This window comes from Scardinius erythrophthalmus, assembly GCF_964197995.2.
Source record: "Scardinius erythrophthalmus genome assembly, chromosome: 4".
NCBI classification, from domain to species: Eukaryota; Metazoa; Chordata; class Actinopteri; order Cypriniformes; family Leuciscidae; genus Scardinius; species Scardinius erythrophthalmus.
This window is the reverse complement of record NC_138224.1, coordinates 12142779-12157222: the sequence shown is the minus strand read 5'-3', so window position 1 is coordinate 12157222 and position 14444 is coordinate 12142779. Positions and strand designations below refer to the sequence as shown.

Genomic DNA, 14444 nt, shown 5'->3' with positions numbered 1-14444 from the left:
TAGAGACGTTTCTACCTGCTTTAGCAAAATCAGACCAAATAAGAACAATTAAAGTGTAAGTCATTTAAAGTGAAATAGATAGAGATGGATGGATGGATGGATGGATGGATGGATGGATGGATGGATGGATGGATGGATGGATGGATGGATGGATGGATGGATGGATGGATGGATGGATGGATGGATGGATGGATGGATGGATGGATGGATGGATGGATGGATGGATGGATGGATAAAAATAGATAGATAGATAGATAGATAGATAGATAGATAGATAGATAGATAGATAGATAGATAGATAGATAGATAGATAGATAGATAGATAGATAGATAGATAGATAGATAGATAGATAGATAGATAGATAGATAGATAGATAGATAGATAGATAGATAGATAGATAGAACAACAGACAGGTGGATGGATGGATGGATGGATGGATGGATGGATGGATGGATGGATGGATGGATGGATGGATGGATGGATGAAACAACAGACAGACAGACAAAAATAGATAGATAGACAGGCAGATAGACAGACCGATGGATGGATGGACAGATGGATGAATGGATGGATAGAACGACAGACAGGTAGACAGACGGATGGATGGATGGATGGATGGATGGATGGATGGATGGATGGATGGATGGATGGAAAGACAGACAGACAAAATAGATAGATAGATAGATAGATAGATAGATAGATAGATAGATAGATAGATAGATAGATAGATAGATAGATAGATAGATAGATAGATAGATAGATAGATAGATAGATAGATAGATAGATAGATAGATAGATAGAACAACAGACAGGTGGATGGATGGATGGATGGATGGATGGATGGATGGAAAGACAGACAGACAAAAATAGATAGATAGATAGATAGATAGATAGATAGATAGATAGATAGATAGATAGATAGATAGATAGATAGATAGATAGATAGATAGATAGATAGATAGATAGATAGAACAACAGACAGGTAGACGGATGGATGGATGGATGGATGGATGAAACAACAGACAGACAGACAGACAAAAATAGATAGATAGACAGGCAGATAGACAGACCGATGGATGGATGGACAGATGGATGAATGGATGGATAGAACGACAGACAGGTAGATGGATTAATGGATGGATGGATGGATGGATGGATGGATGGATGGATGGATGGATGGATGAAAAGACAGACAGACAAAAACAGATAGATAGATAGATAGATAGATAGATAGATAGATAGATAGATAGATAGATAGATAGATAGATAGATAGATAGATAGATAGATAGATAGATAGATAGACAGGTAGACGGATGGATGGATGATGGATGAAACAACAGACAGACAGACAAAAATAGATAGATAGACAGACAGATAGACAGACTGATGGATGGATGGATGGACAGATGGATGAATGGATGGATAGAACGAGAGACAGGTAGACGGATGGATGGATGGATGGATGGATGGATGGATGGATGGATGGATGGATGGATGGATGGATGGATGGATGGATGGATGGATGGATGGATGGATGGATGGATGGATGAAACAACAGATAGATGAATAGATAGAAAGAACGACAGACAGTTAGACGGATGGATGGATGGATCGATGAAACGACAGACAGACAGACAGACAAAAATACGGATGAATGGATGGATAGGGTTGTCAATAGTTGTTCTGAAAAGTGACAGCATGTCAGAGACAGTGTAGGAGAAACAGAAACAGACAGCTGTGGGTGGGTTAGTGGGACTGATAACAGTCTCAGAGCTCACAGTGGAGTCGGCCCCACACAGGAGAGCACGGATAACAAGGCCCGCACCCCCGCTGTGCTGACAGTGCTGCATGATTAATAACGTAAGAGAGGATCTCATCTGCACCGGTTAATATGCTTACTGAAACATGATGTACTGAGATCATGAAACCGGAGAGAGTGTGTTCTTGTGTGTGTCTTTTTAGAGGTACATGCAAGTGAAAGTGTGAGTCACTGTATAATTGTAAAAGAGAAAATTGGTATGTCAACGAATTAGTGTGTGTATATTACAATCACCTTCTCCATGTGTATAATAGGAGTATGTGTATGCCACTGCTTTCAGTAACACACAGGAAGCAACAGTTGCAAGTCTTTTCTTATCTGTGGCAGCCCCCAGTGCAATATTAATAGACACAGTGATACTGGTCAGATGTGTGTCCTAATGATTTAACTGGCACTTTGAACACTGGCAGACGATATGGAGCACCAGGCCCACAGACAGACAAAATCACCCCTCGCTATCGTTTCATCCCTCGCCCCGGACACCCGCTGTTCCCTTCAGTACAGCAGAGAGGAATCCATCATTCAAATTATGAGCCACTAAATCAAGTTCTAATTCATCCGTTCTCTCTCTCTCTCTCTTGTAGCACTCTATTTCTCTCTTTCAATGGCTAATAGTCACTTTGTTTCGTTTTTTCATCTTCACAATCATAATCCAAATTTGGGAAAAAAAAAAAAAAACGATTTGGTTTCAAAAAATGAAAAAAGAATATAAACAGAAAGTCTGTAACTTAACTAAATATAACTCAAATAAAAGTGTCAATTATATTTAATTTTATTGTACTTGTAAATGTGTATGTATTCTATACTTAACAATTTTATTTGAATAAAAATATGTATAAATATTTCATTTATATTCAATTCACTTATATTGCATTTGCTTATATGGTTTTTGGCCCAGTGTTTCCAGAATTTTTGGCTTTGGTTTCAGCCAAAAAAGTTTACTATGCACTACTTGCTATTCATTCTTCTTTACACATCAGGGTTGTTTTGGTGTCTGGTCATATCTGCTGTTCTGTTCTTACCGATGGATGTTCCCGGGGTGCTGAACTGTGAGGGTTCTGTGAGCTTGCGTGGAGTGGACAAACCGCCGACATCCAAAACAGATGTGTCCTTTGGAACGGACCTGAAGAAAAAAACAACAACACCACCACATGTACTGTTATTTCCTTCTTCACGACAGGAACCATTTTCAGAGTGACAGCGTCTATTGTTTAAGCATTCATAACAAGTGCAGCCGTGAATGTTTTATGAAAATAATCGAGAACTGTCCGCAAAAACATTTCCATTAAAGTGGTCAGAACAGGAAGAATCAAACAAGACAGATTGCGAAACACTAGAGAGACGGAATGAGTAAAAACCCTGCCAGAAAATTGCAGTCGCGTCATGACCCTGACTAATAAATCGCTTCTCCTCATGAAAGCGTCGCGCTATAATTACATGGCCGTAAACAGAGCGGTGGAAGAGCGACAAACACGGCCGTACAATTCTGAGATCAAAAACGCTATTACAAACAACTCCACACTTCAGCACTGCGGGGGTCACCAACCTGCATTAGCTTAATGCGCTACACCGCTGCGCCTTGTCTAATCTCAGAGAATTAGCATTGCCGAGGCAGCCGCGGCGGTTCACACGGCACGCTGACGGAGGGGGTCAGCAGTCCCCCGGCGACCGTGCGCACGTGGGCGGCCCTGCCGCCATCGAGAAAAGCAAAAACCTATTATCATTCCTCTCGTGCTCATCCACGAGGGTGCGAATGACTTATCTCTGTTTGTGCTGAATGCCGGCATCAGTGCCACGGCGGCCAGGCCCTGTACGCAGGGACAGGAAGAGAACACTCGCAAATCAGCTAATTACACGACTCTGGTGAGAGGGATGCAACAGGGCCAGAGAAGCTTTGTTTACCAACAAGCTAATGAATTACGAGCCTGGAGAACGAAGCCTTCAGGAAAGAATTAATATTGTGGTTTCCCTTCAAGATAGCGCAATCACCCCGTCAGCAGCCTGTCATTAATTACGTGAAGCAGAACTATGCTGAGATTTAGAAACAGACTTTAGAGAAGAAGCGTGACACATTTTCTACGTGTCACCCCTTTGACTAATTAAAGTTTATTCAGAATGTCAAACTAGCTGGGGTTTAACACCGGCTCTGGCCCATATTCAGGCCCCTGGATTCTTAATTAGTCTGATCAGTTATTCTGTCGGGCATATTCCACACCCTTATTAATGATCAGACAGCAGTGACTCATGGGATGTTTGGTTTAAGAGAGCACATCTCTCTCTTTAAAAAGTACACACAGTAATTAGATGAGCTGTGCGCCCTGCCACCAGCAAAGGTAAATTAATCTAAAGCTGAGAAATGACTTTCCCGCTCCAAAGGTAATTGCTTTCGGTTTACTGCCACAACCGGAATCAAAAGTTTTGAGTGAGGTTTTTATTCACATTTTGTAATATTATTTTCATATTACTTCGGGTCCAATACTGAGCCAACATATCTTTAAAGTGATACGGTGCACTTTTCCTTCTTGAATAATCTTTGATTTGAAATGACGCTAGATTTGAAATCTTTGAATCAAGCAATTAGCCTCTAATTTTGCCAAACTGCATGCTCTGCCCAATCAAATGTGAAGCACGTTACTGTAGCTCACCGTCCCTTGTCCTTGTCTTTGCCGCGGTGACCCACGCGGCTAGTGGACTTGATGTAGAGGTGGCGATGGAGCTCGTCGATTAGCACCAGGTGGATGTTGAGCTTCTTGCTGTGGAGCTCCAGTCGCAAGTCGCCGAGACCCTCCACCTGCAACAGGGGTCCTTCAAGAGAATCCACCGCTGAGACCTGCAAACACAACAGCACGCCTGAAGTTTACATCTGCCTGAATGTCTATGAGCAAAAATGATGGAGGACAATAAATAACTTTGTGTTAGATAATGGGATGGAGAATAACATCAAATATATAACATCATATATATATATATGTATACAGTAGTCAACATTTGAAGTGGAACAAAAAAGTTCATCAAAGTTGTCCTTAGACAAGAACGAGTGTTGTTCTATTGATCCACTTCAAATGTTGACTACTATATATATATAGTATAATATAATATATAATATATTACATTACATTACTTTACTATAATATAAAAAATATTTGGCCACACTTAAAAGTGAATGAATTTTATTGCAATAAATAAATAAATGTCATTGTAGTGGATGTTTGAGGTCAGTTACCTTTGACAGTTGATAATAAAGTCAATTTATAACTATTAAGTGTCCAAACATTTTTAAATGTTAATTTTGGACAGAATAATTTAAATAAATGTTTAAAAAAAAAATTAATTTAAATCTTAAACTTTTTGTAAAATGGTTTGCTTGATAAGGTGTTCTTTATATTAACTTGCTTTAATATTTGTCATATTTTGCAGTGGCTTAATGCATTTTAAAATGTGAAGTATCTGAATATTTATGAAGGCCAGAGCATGTTGGCTATTAAATGTGTCTATTCACTTTGTCTCCTTGGTATCTGTTGTTTTGAATGTTAGGTTGAAACTACCAAATCATAATGCAGCGTGTTTACTGCTAGTTTTAAAGGTATATCGTGTTCCAGGTACATCCATTGTTGGAAAGTCTCCTGGATTAGCTGCACTCCAGGATCACATAATAGCACATGCCCCACCTGCCCATCAAAAAGCACAGTGATAAAGCACAATAACAACTCTCGTCCAATCAAAGTATTAAAAGAGGGAGAATGCAGCGTGGTGGACTGCAGTGCCGCTGAATATTCACTCTGCTGAGTGCGTGTGGCTCCTGCAGAGAGCATAATGAAGTATGCGGCTGCTGGTTGAATGAGGCATATGACTGAGCTTATCAGTAAACACAAAGTGAGAGAATGATGTAAAAACATGCAGGAAAGCTAAATACATACATAAGCTTGCTCTCTCACACACACAGATATGCTAGTAATGCTTACTTTTTTTTTAAATCTTATATATTTCATTTATAGAAAATAGGCTGTGAATATAGAAAGTAATTAAAAAATATATCTGGCTTTTTTGCTTCAAATTTTTTTGTGTATCTGTATTCATCTGCTCCTCTCTTTCTCATAAACGCATGCAAGGGGATTTTAAAGCAAAAAAAGAACAAATGCAACTTAACATGGAGCGCGAGTCCAGGTACCGGTAGTCCCCTCAGGCTTAGCTTTAATGCTGTCCTGAATCTGCACCGTATCAGCAGCTACTTGCCATGCTGTCGCATTTGCAAACTGAATCTGAAGCATTTGTGTGGTTGATAAGTTAAATTTCCTCATTTCATTCACCTGACCTGGCTCACATGTCCCAGAGCCTTGATCTTCTATGCAACCTTTCCCTTATTCCTTCCATCCTTCATTTAATCTCTCACTCTCTCTCTCTCTCTCTTGCTTTTTTACTGCATTAACTTGTATTTCTAGTCTTTACTTCTCTTTGCCTTTACCTCTCCTCTCCTTCAGCACTGAATGATCCTGCAGTGGCTACTGCTTGTACAGTTAGCAAATAAATCAAAATGGCTGTGAATGAATGTGCTTTATTATTTAGAGGAAAGCTAATGGCCTGTTGATAGTGCTCTGGAGGGCCATCACTGCACACTTTGTGCACCGCTTCTGACAGACAGAGAAGGGGTCATCAAGTCAAGGAGTTGTTCATGCAAATGAGGGTTGCATGAGCCACAGTGTATACCAGGATCAGATGATCAGGTTCATTCTGAGTATGTGTGAGTGTGCCTGTTTACATGTCTTATTGCCAAACCAGGTTTAGTTGAGAAGACACTTCAATTTTCAATTGAGATAATTCTCTTTATATTTGGGATAGGATAGAGGGAAGAAAAGGAGGAGGCTAAGAGAGAGTATGTGAAATGACAGTAAAGGAGGATGGAGAGAAAGAAGAATAAAGGCAGGTAGAGGACATGGGAAGGAACAAGGAAGAAGGAGAGAAAGTAGGAAAGGAAAGGAAAGGAAAGGAAAGGAAAGGAAAGGAAAGGAAAGGAAAGGAAAGGAAAGGAAAGGAAAGGAAAGGAAAGGAAAGGAAAGGAAAGGAAAGGAAAGGAAAGGAAAGGAAAGGAAAGGAAAGGAGGAGGCTAAAAGAGAGTGTGTGAAATGACATGAAAGCAATAGAAAGAGAAAAGGACCAAGTACAAAGAGGAAGAGAAGGAAGGGAAGGGAAGGGAAGGGAAGGGAAGGAAAGGAAAGGAAAGGAAAGGAAAGGAAAGGAAAGGAAAGGAAAGGAAAGGAAAGGAAAGGAAAGGAAAGGAAAGGAAAGGAAAGGAAAGGAAAGGAAAGGAAAGGAAAGGAAAGGAAAGGAAAGGAAAGGAAAAATTAAGGACAAGAAGAGTAAGGTAAAGGAAGAAGAGGTAGAAGAAAGGAGTAGAGGAGGAAAAGGAAAATAATACAGAGGAAAGGGAAGAGGAAACAAACAGAATTAAGTAAAAAGTTGAAAGAGAGGAAAGGGACAATTCAACAGATGTGAGGTAATGAATGACAGCTCATCTGAAAAGCACACACTAGGGAAGTTAACCAGACTGACAGGTACAACAGTTAGAAGTGTGTGTGTGTGTGTGTGTGTGTGTGTGTGTGTGTGTGTGTGTGTGTGTGTGTGTGTGTGTGTGTGTGTGTGTGTGTGTGTGTGTGTGTGTGTGTGTGTGTGTGTGTGTCTAACAGGCACAGAAAAGTGAGGGACAGTGTTTTCAGACGAGAGTTGCAAATTGAAACACCGTGTACACCGTAATCTCTGTTGGCAGTCCCAATACTCCTTGTCAGATTTAACACAGTCACACACACAGGAGGAGAAGAACACCTGAGGGACCTGAGAGAGCAGGAGGATGGAAGCTTGTCATCTCTGACCACCGCTACTCACTGATTTCCCCTGTTGAGTGTGAATGTACCCAGAGAAACAGTGTGATCAAACACCTGATAAAAATGTGCTAAAAAAAAAACACACTGAAAAAGAACACAAGTAAAACCTAGAATCTTAAAAAAAAAAAAACACCTGGAAGTCCATGTTCCTTCTTATTTTTGATGATGTTTTGGCACCATGAGCTTTGATTAATGCAGTGGGAATTAATCACCTGACCAGAATTGCATAACTGAATAGGCCACTTTTTTAATCAGCACTGGAGCCATGTTTAGCCAACATGCTCCTGACACACCATGCAGTTTTGATACCATCTCCCCTCTCACTAAAAATAAATCACTCTCACTCTCCTAAATAACTTCATGTCACTCTCCACTATGTTGATATATATATTAAAAAAAAAAGGAAATACAGTACACTAATATTCAAAAGTTAGGGGTCAATATATTTTTTTTTTTTGAAAGAAGCTTCACATGCTTCTTCAAAGGCTGCATTTATGTGATCAAAAAAATAATAATATTGCAAAATATTACTATTTTAATTTATTCCTGTGACAGCAAAGCTGAATTTTCAGAATCATTACTCCAGCCTTTAGTGTCACATGATCCTTTAGAAATGATTCTAATATTTCTAATTATTCAATATTTACAAATGTTCTGCTGCTTAATAACCATGATACATTTTTAGGATTGTTTGATGAACAGAAAGTTCAAAATAACTTTGTAAAATTATAAAATGTCTTTACTGTCAGTTTTCTATCAATTGAATGTGTCCTTGCTGAATAAGAGTATTAATTCCTTAATGACCCCAAACTTTTGAATGATGGTGTAAATATGGACAGGAACTGACGACATTTATGTTTTCATAATTCACATTTTCATCAAAAGGCTAAGTTTCTTTATAATTTCTCTGAAATATTATGTAATGTTTGCAATATGTTATAAACACACAAAAAACATTTAAAAATAATAATTTATACTATTTTATTGGCCATCTATGGATTTCTTTACTTTCATTTTTTTATTGAACTAAATATCGAGGTCTTGTTCCTTCACTCTTCAGTTAAAAAATAAAAGTACTTTGTAATTGTAATTATTGTATGCAATATGTAATTAATGTACTACAGTATATTGTATAATTAGTGTAATTAAAGTAATTATTGTATACAGAAGAACCCTTTGTCAAGCATCCCAAAATGCACATCATGAAATTAGTTGAAACACTACTATTAGAGTGCAAAGCTCAAGGTAAAGATCTATAATTATTTTTATATGTTTATATCAGGGTACAAGCTAAAGAAACAAAAATCAGCTAATATGTACTTACCAAGGAATGAATGAGATTTCTCATACCAACACAGTATTCACTGGCAACCCTGATCATACACTCACCAGCATATCCGTGGCGTGCAGGTAGTGCTTGCTGGCCATAGACACCTCCAATTTCTGAGGAACCTGTTTGATGTTCTCGATCTCATCCAACAGGCTCAGGACATGCTTGTGCTCGACACCCTCGATCCACAGCTTCCTCAGTTCATCTCGCTTACAGTGGAGGAGCATCTTACAGGACAACAGGTTCTCCTTGACCTAAGCAGAGAGAAGCCCACATACAGTTAAAAGACCCTTCACACTTGATGAAACAAGCATCATCTTTCCAGTTTTCCTTTCACTGCTCATTTTTCTATGCATAATTATTTTCAAGTGTGTCAGCAGCAGGGGAGAAGATGATAAACAAACATTTCGCTGTAGATTAAAACCCAAGCTTAGTGGCTAATTTACAAGGATATTATTTCAGACATCGAAGACAATTACTAGTGATGCCTAATGTTTCTTTTATGATGGCTCACCATGTTTCGGGTGGCGTGGGAAGCAGTAATTAGTTCATTTTTAATGTTCTTAAAAGAGCTTACAAAACATGCACAAACGTGAACAAATCCCAAAGCTGGATAAACAAACAGCAAAATTAACGAACACTGCTAGGTTTTATTGGCTGCGTTGGGTTTATGTCTTCTGGTTTCCCGCTTGCGCTCGCACACACGCAAATTGAGATGTTTTTTTTGAGTCCTTGACTCAAACACATTTTTCAAGAGTGCAATAAACAAACTCAGTCACCTGTGTCTTTAAATAATAATGAGTAAAGATGGTGATTGGAGGTCCCTTGGCACCTCTCATCAAATACTTCACCAGCATGAAGACAGAACTGCTATTCTCTATGTTCTCTGAGGCAAGTTTGAGTGTGTGCGCGTGTGGGAAGCCTGACACCAGAAGCCTGAGGGACGACCCATCAGGCCGCATGGCTGAGAGAGAAGATTAAGCACAAAAACAACACAAAAAAAGCTGTTGATTTGCTTTTAATTTCCCTTTTTGCGTCAAACTGCTACAGCGTGTTGTTTTCCCTCTAATTATGTCTTATAAATCATTCCCTGGGTATTACAGCCAGCATTATATCAGACTGCATGCAGTTTGTGTGTGTTTACGTATCGGTAGGTTATTACAGAACTATGTGGGCTATAAAGCAAACAGCAGTTGCGTTTTATCTCCGCCAGCTGCTGACCAGAAGAAAAAAAATATATGTGCAGTGAGGAAGTTATTTCAATCAGCCATAAACAAACAGCATAAAGATGTATTACCGTGTGATTGGCAGCTACGTGCCTATGTTTTTAAAATATATAACTAACTCATTGTGCAGCTACTTAAAATTAGGGATTTTAAACCAGGGTCCCTGAAGGTACTCAGGTCTGTGGAGAACATACACTATCGTTCAAAAGTTTGGGGTTGGAAAGATGTTTTTTGGTTTTGAAAGAAGTTAATACAAGGGCAAATAAAAAAATTTGTTAAAAATTACAGCTTAATGTTACAAAAGATTTCTATTGCAAATAAATTCACTTTTTGTTTGTTTTTTTTGCTTTCTATTAGCCTAATCAAAGTATCCTGAAAAGTATCTTTCAACATTGACAATATTAAAGCTACACTGTGTAGGATTTTCTCCCATCTAGCGGTGAAATTGTATATGACTACCAACTGAATATTACTTTCTAGCCCCTCCCATTCTGAGGGCGTCCTACGGTGGCGGTATTATTTCAAATCTGCCGGCAGTCGCGAGTAATCTCCCCTCGCATTCGTCACGGCGCCACTGAGAGTTAAAACGCGAAAGGCGAAGTTTGAATTTCCAGGTATGTCCCACTTTGGCTAATGTATTTTCAAGATGGAGGCGCAACATGGCTGCCGCCATTCGAGTGACTCGCTCGTATGTATTCTAAACGGCAGATTCTACGCTTAAGAGAATACTTGATTAGTTGGTAGAAGTAATTACACATTAATGAGCACATATCATTTTGAAAGAACAAAGTGTTTTTTGCTAAGAATTAACTTAAAAAATTACACAGTGTAGCTTTAAGGATTGTTCCTTGAGCAGCAAATCAGCATATTAGAATGATTTCTGAAGGATCATGTGACACTGAAGACTGGAGTAATGATGCTGAAAATTCAGCTTTTTTACATTTTAAAATATATTCAAACAGAAAACAGTTATTTTAAATTGTAATAATATTTCATAATATTACAGTTTTTACTGTAATTTTGATCAAATGAATGCAGTGAAGGCATTTCTTTCAGAAACATTTTTAAAAATCATACTGACCCCAAACTTTTGAACAGCAGTCTATGTAAAACATATAGCACTTAAATATTCGTGATAATGTCAACATTTGCAATTAATAATGTGTTAAGCATGCATATATATATATATATATATATATATATATGGCTAATTAAATGTATTGTGAGATTTAGCTTTATTATACACACTGAAAAAAATGATTTGTTGAATTTAATCAATTTTTTTGCACACAATTGATTTTAGCTACATTTAAACAAATGTATTAGGCTAAGTTGAACTTATTAAGTTTTAGTTCAACTTAATGCATTTGTTTAAATTTAGCTTAAATCAATTGTGTGCAACCACTTACCATAAAAAATTGATTAAATTCAACGAATCATTCTTTTCAGTGCAGGAGTTCCCTTGGTTGAGTCTTGGAACATGGTCCCTGATCTGAAAAATGTTGAAACCCATGATCTAAAACATACATTCATGATTACTAGTGAGTTTCTAAACGCAGATGAACGTGTGGCACACCTGTTTGATCTTGTTGCGAGAGCTGGTGATTCTCTCAGTGATGCTCTGGTAGGTTCGGATGGCTGTGGTGAGCTCTGTGTAGTGCTGAACGATCAACTCGTCCAGATCTCGGTCACACTTCTCATAGGCCTCCTCCAGACGGCCCTTCTCTGTCTCTCGGTCCTGCACGTCATCACTGTTGGACAGTGTCCTGACCGAAAGATAGTAAACATATGCTACATCACCAAACTATATAGTAATATGCATCGAAAAATGTTCATACATAACGATACTGAAATATCTGAAACGCTTCCAATAGGCCTACTCATTTTCTACAGAATAGAATAGATGCGTGATACCAGCTGCGCTTTCTTCAGAGCACAGCATGAATGCCAGAGACGAGGCTGCACCCAATATAAGCTCATCCTGTCATCATTATGATACAAACTTTTCAGACAGATGTTGGATTTTTGGCCATCATCGCAACCACAATCCATCACCAGAAGCCCACCCACTCAGAGAGACCCGCTGGGGCTGACGCCAATCCACCGAGTGTCCCAGTCCGCAGGCTGCCAGTCACAGCTCAGCTCTCAAAGTCTGTCCTGAACTCATTTCCACTGCGGTGTGGCTTTAAATCAGAGTAAAAGAAGGCAGCACAATCTCCCAAAAGAACTCATTACATTCATTCCAGTCACTAGAGCTCATAGAGATATAGAAGGAACGTCTGAGAACCAGTAGTCAGTAGGGAAGGGTCCCTTCAAGCTCGCAGTGAAGCACAGATCATGTAGATATAGCTTCCACCCATAGACTCACTCTTTTTTGACCCCAACGGATTGCCCTGAAGACATCCTAATGGAAACGGCTGATGGATAAAATGGAGATAAAAGAGCCGTGAAGCAGAGTGATGGATCTCTGACACCTTACCAACTTAACTGGGCTCGATGGAAGAAAATACGTTTAATCTACGTAAGCAAGTAAAAAAAGTTCATTACAACTCATCAAGGCATTACCAGCAGTCATGTACTGTAACTATCATTATCAATTAGGCAGTAACTTTACTTTAGCACACTATATTGGGTTCTGGCTGCCATCTATCATCAGCTGAGAAGCGTTACACCATGAGGGCTTCAAATAGGGCTCCTCAGAGTCAGATCTGTCACATGTTCCACAAGGCAATGGAAGTCTATATACAAGAACTTCCTGTCTTCATGATGGACTATTCCCTGCCTTCTCAATGGCCTTAAAAATAAATAAATAAATAAACTGTGCAGACTGGAACACATCTATCAGTATATTTAACATCACATATTATATATAGTGTTTTTTCCACAGTAATTTATAAGATTTATGGTTCAACTTTATATTAGATTTATTTAACTAGTATGTACTGTATGTAAAAATAACTAATGTATTGTGTTTATGTTGTATTGCAAAATTATTTTGCTGCAGTTGAGGTGGGATACGGGCAGCGTCGGCTAAGTTACTCTAAAAAAGTATTTAATTACTAGCTACTGATTACATCTTCAACAGTGTAATTAGATTACTGTAGTACTTATTACATTACTTGCATTATTTATTACTAGATACTTTCCAAATCCCATATCAACCTAGGCCAGTTGAACAATACAAGGGCAGACACAAAACTGCACATTTGATTCTTTCAAATAAACAATATACAAATTGCATAAATTATTCTTGAACTTGAGTGTATAAAGTTACATTAAAAACAAACATTTTAACCTTAAAATTTTATGTTAAATCCACAATTGTTTTATATAGAATTATTGTATAGTGAATTGCATAAGAAGTAATTGTAACTAAATTACAGAAAAATTAAGAATAATTCCTTACTTTACCTTTTCAAGGGAAAGGGTTAAGACGTAAATATAATTATAGATGTAATTACAGATTAATAACAGATTATATTATATTCATTAAATATAAATACAATGTAAAACGTACACACGATAAGTGCATTGTATCAAATTATTAATTTAAATGCCAGTACATAGCCTAGTTGTTAAAGACAATTAATATGAAGTGGGACCAATTTTCTATTGTTGTATTTTCATGTTATTGTTCTTGTATGTTGTTATGTGTATTATTTATGTGTTGACAAGCAAACAAATATTCAGACTGCGTCTATGATGTTGAAACGGTGCTGTTTAAGTAAACAGTTTACTAAGTTTTCTATTGTTGTATTTATTGTTGTAAGTTTTCTATTGTTTTCTATTGTTGGACCAATTGTCTATTGTTGTATTTTCATGTTATTGTTCTTGTATGTTGTTATGTGTATTATTTATGTGTTGACAAGCAAACAAATATTCAGACTGCGTCTATGATGTTGAAACAGTGCTGTTTAAGAAACACAGTGAGTCTCTATTTTGAAACTCTGCCAGTCCTGTCAAAACATAAGCAGTCCATTTAAACAAGTTCCTACAGTAACTATGCCTACAAATTCTGTCATTCAGAGGACCTCACAGCAAACTATAAACTTGAGCTGATGAGACGTAAAGCCTCTTAAGAAGTACTTGTTATTTTAATCCATAATTGAAATAATTCAATATAACAGGATGTATTGTTAGCAAACATGCTAAGCGGCTATCCATTCATGTCGTTTGCTTCGCAAAAAGAAG

The 14444-nt window shown here is 37.9% G+C and overlaps 1 protein-coding gene across 1 annotated transcript in view; it reads right to left on the bottom strand.

The window, feature by feature from the left end:
- The window catches only part of exoc4 (exocyst complex component 4), a 117067-nt gene that overhangs the window by 102455 nt on the left and 168 nt on the right, over nt 1-14444 (bottom strand). Inside the window, exons 2-5 of the mRNA XM_081363696.1 lie at nt 11830-12019; nt 9087-9281; nt 4467-4651; nt 2844-2944 (exon numbers count right to left, since the gene is read on the bottom strand). Of these exons, the coding sequence (XP_081219822.1) occupies nt 2844-2944; nt 4467-4651; nt 9087-9281; nt 11830-12019 (671 nt within the window). The remainder of the gene's footprint in view (nt 1-2843; nt 2945-4466; nt 4652-9086; nt 9282-11829; nt 12020-14444) is intronic.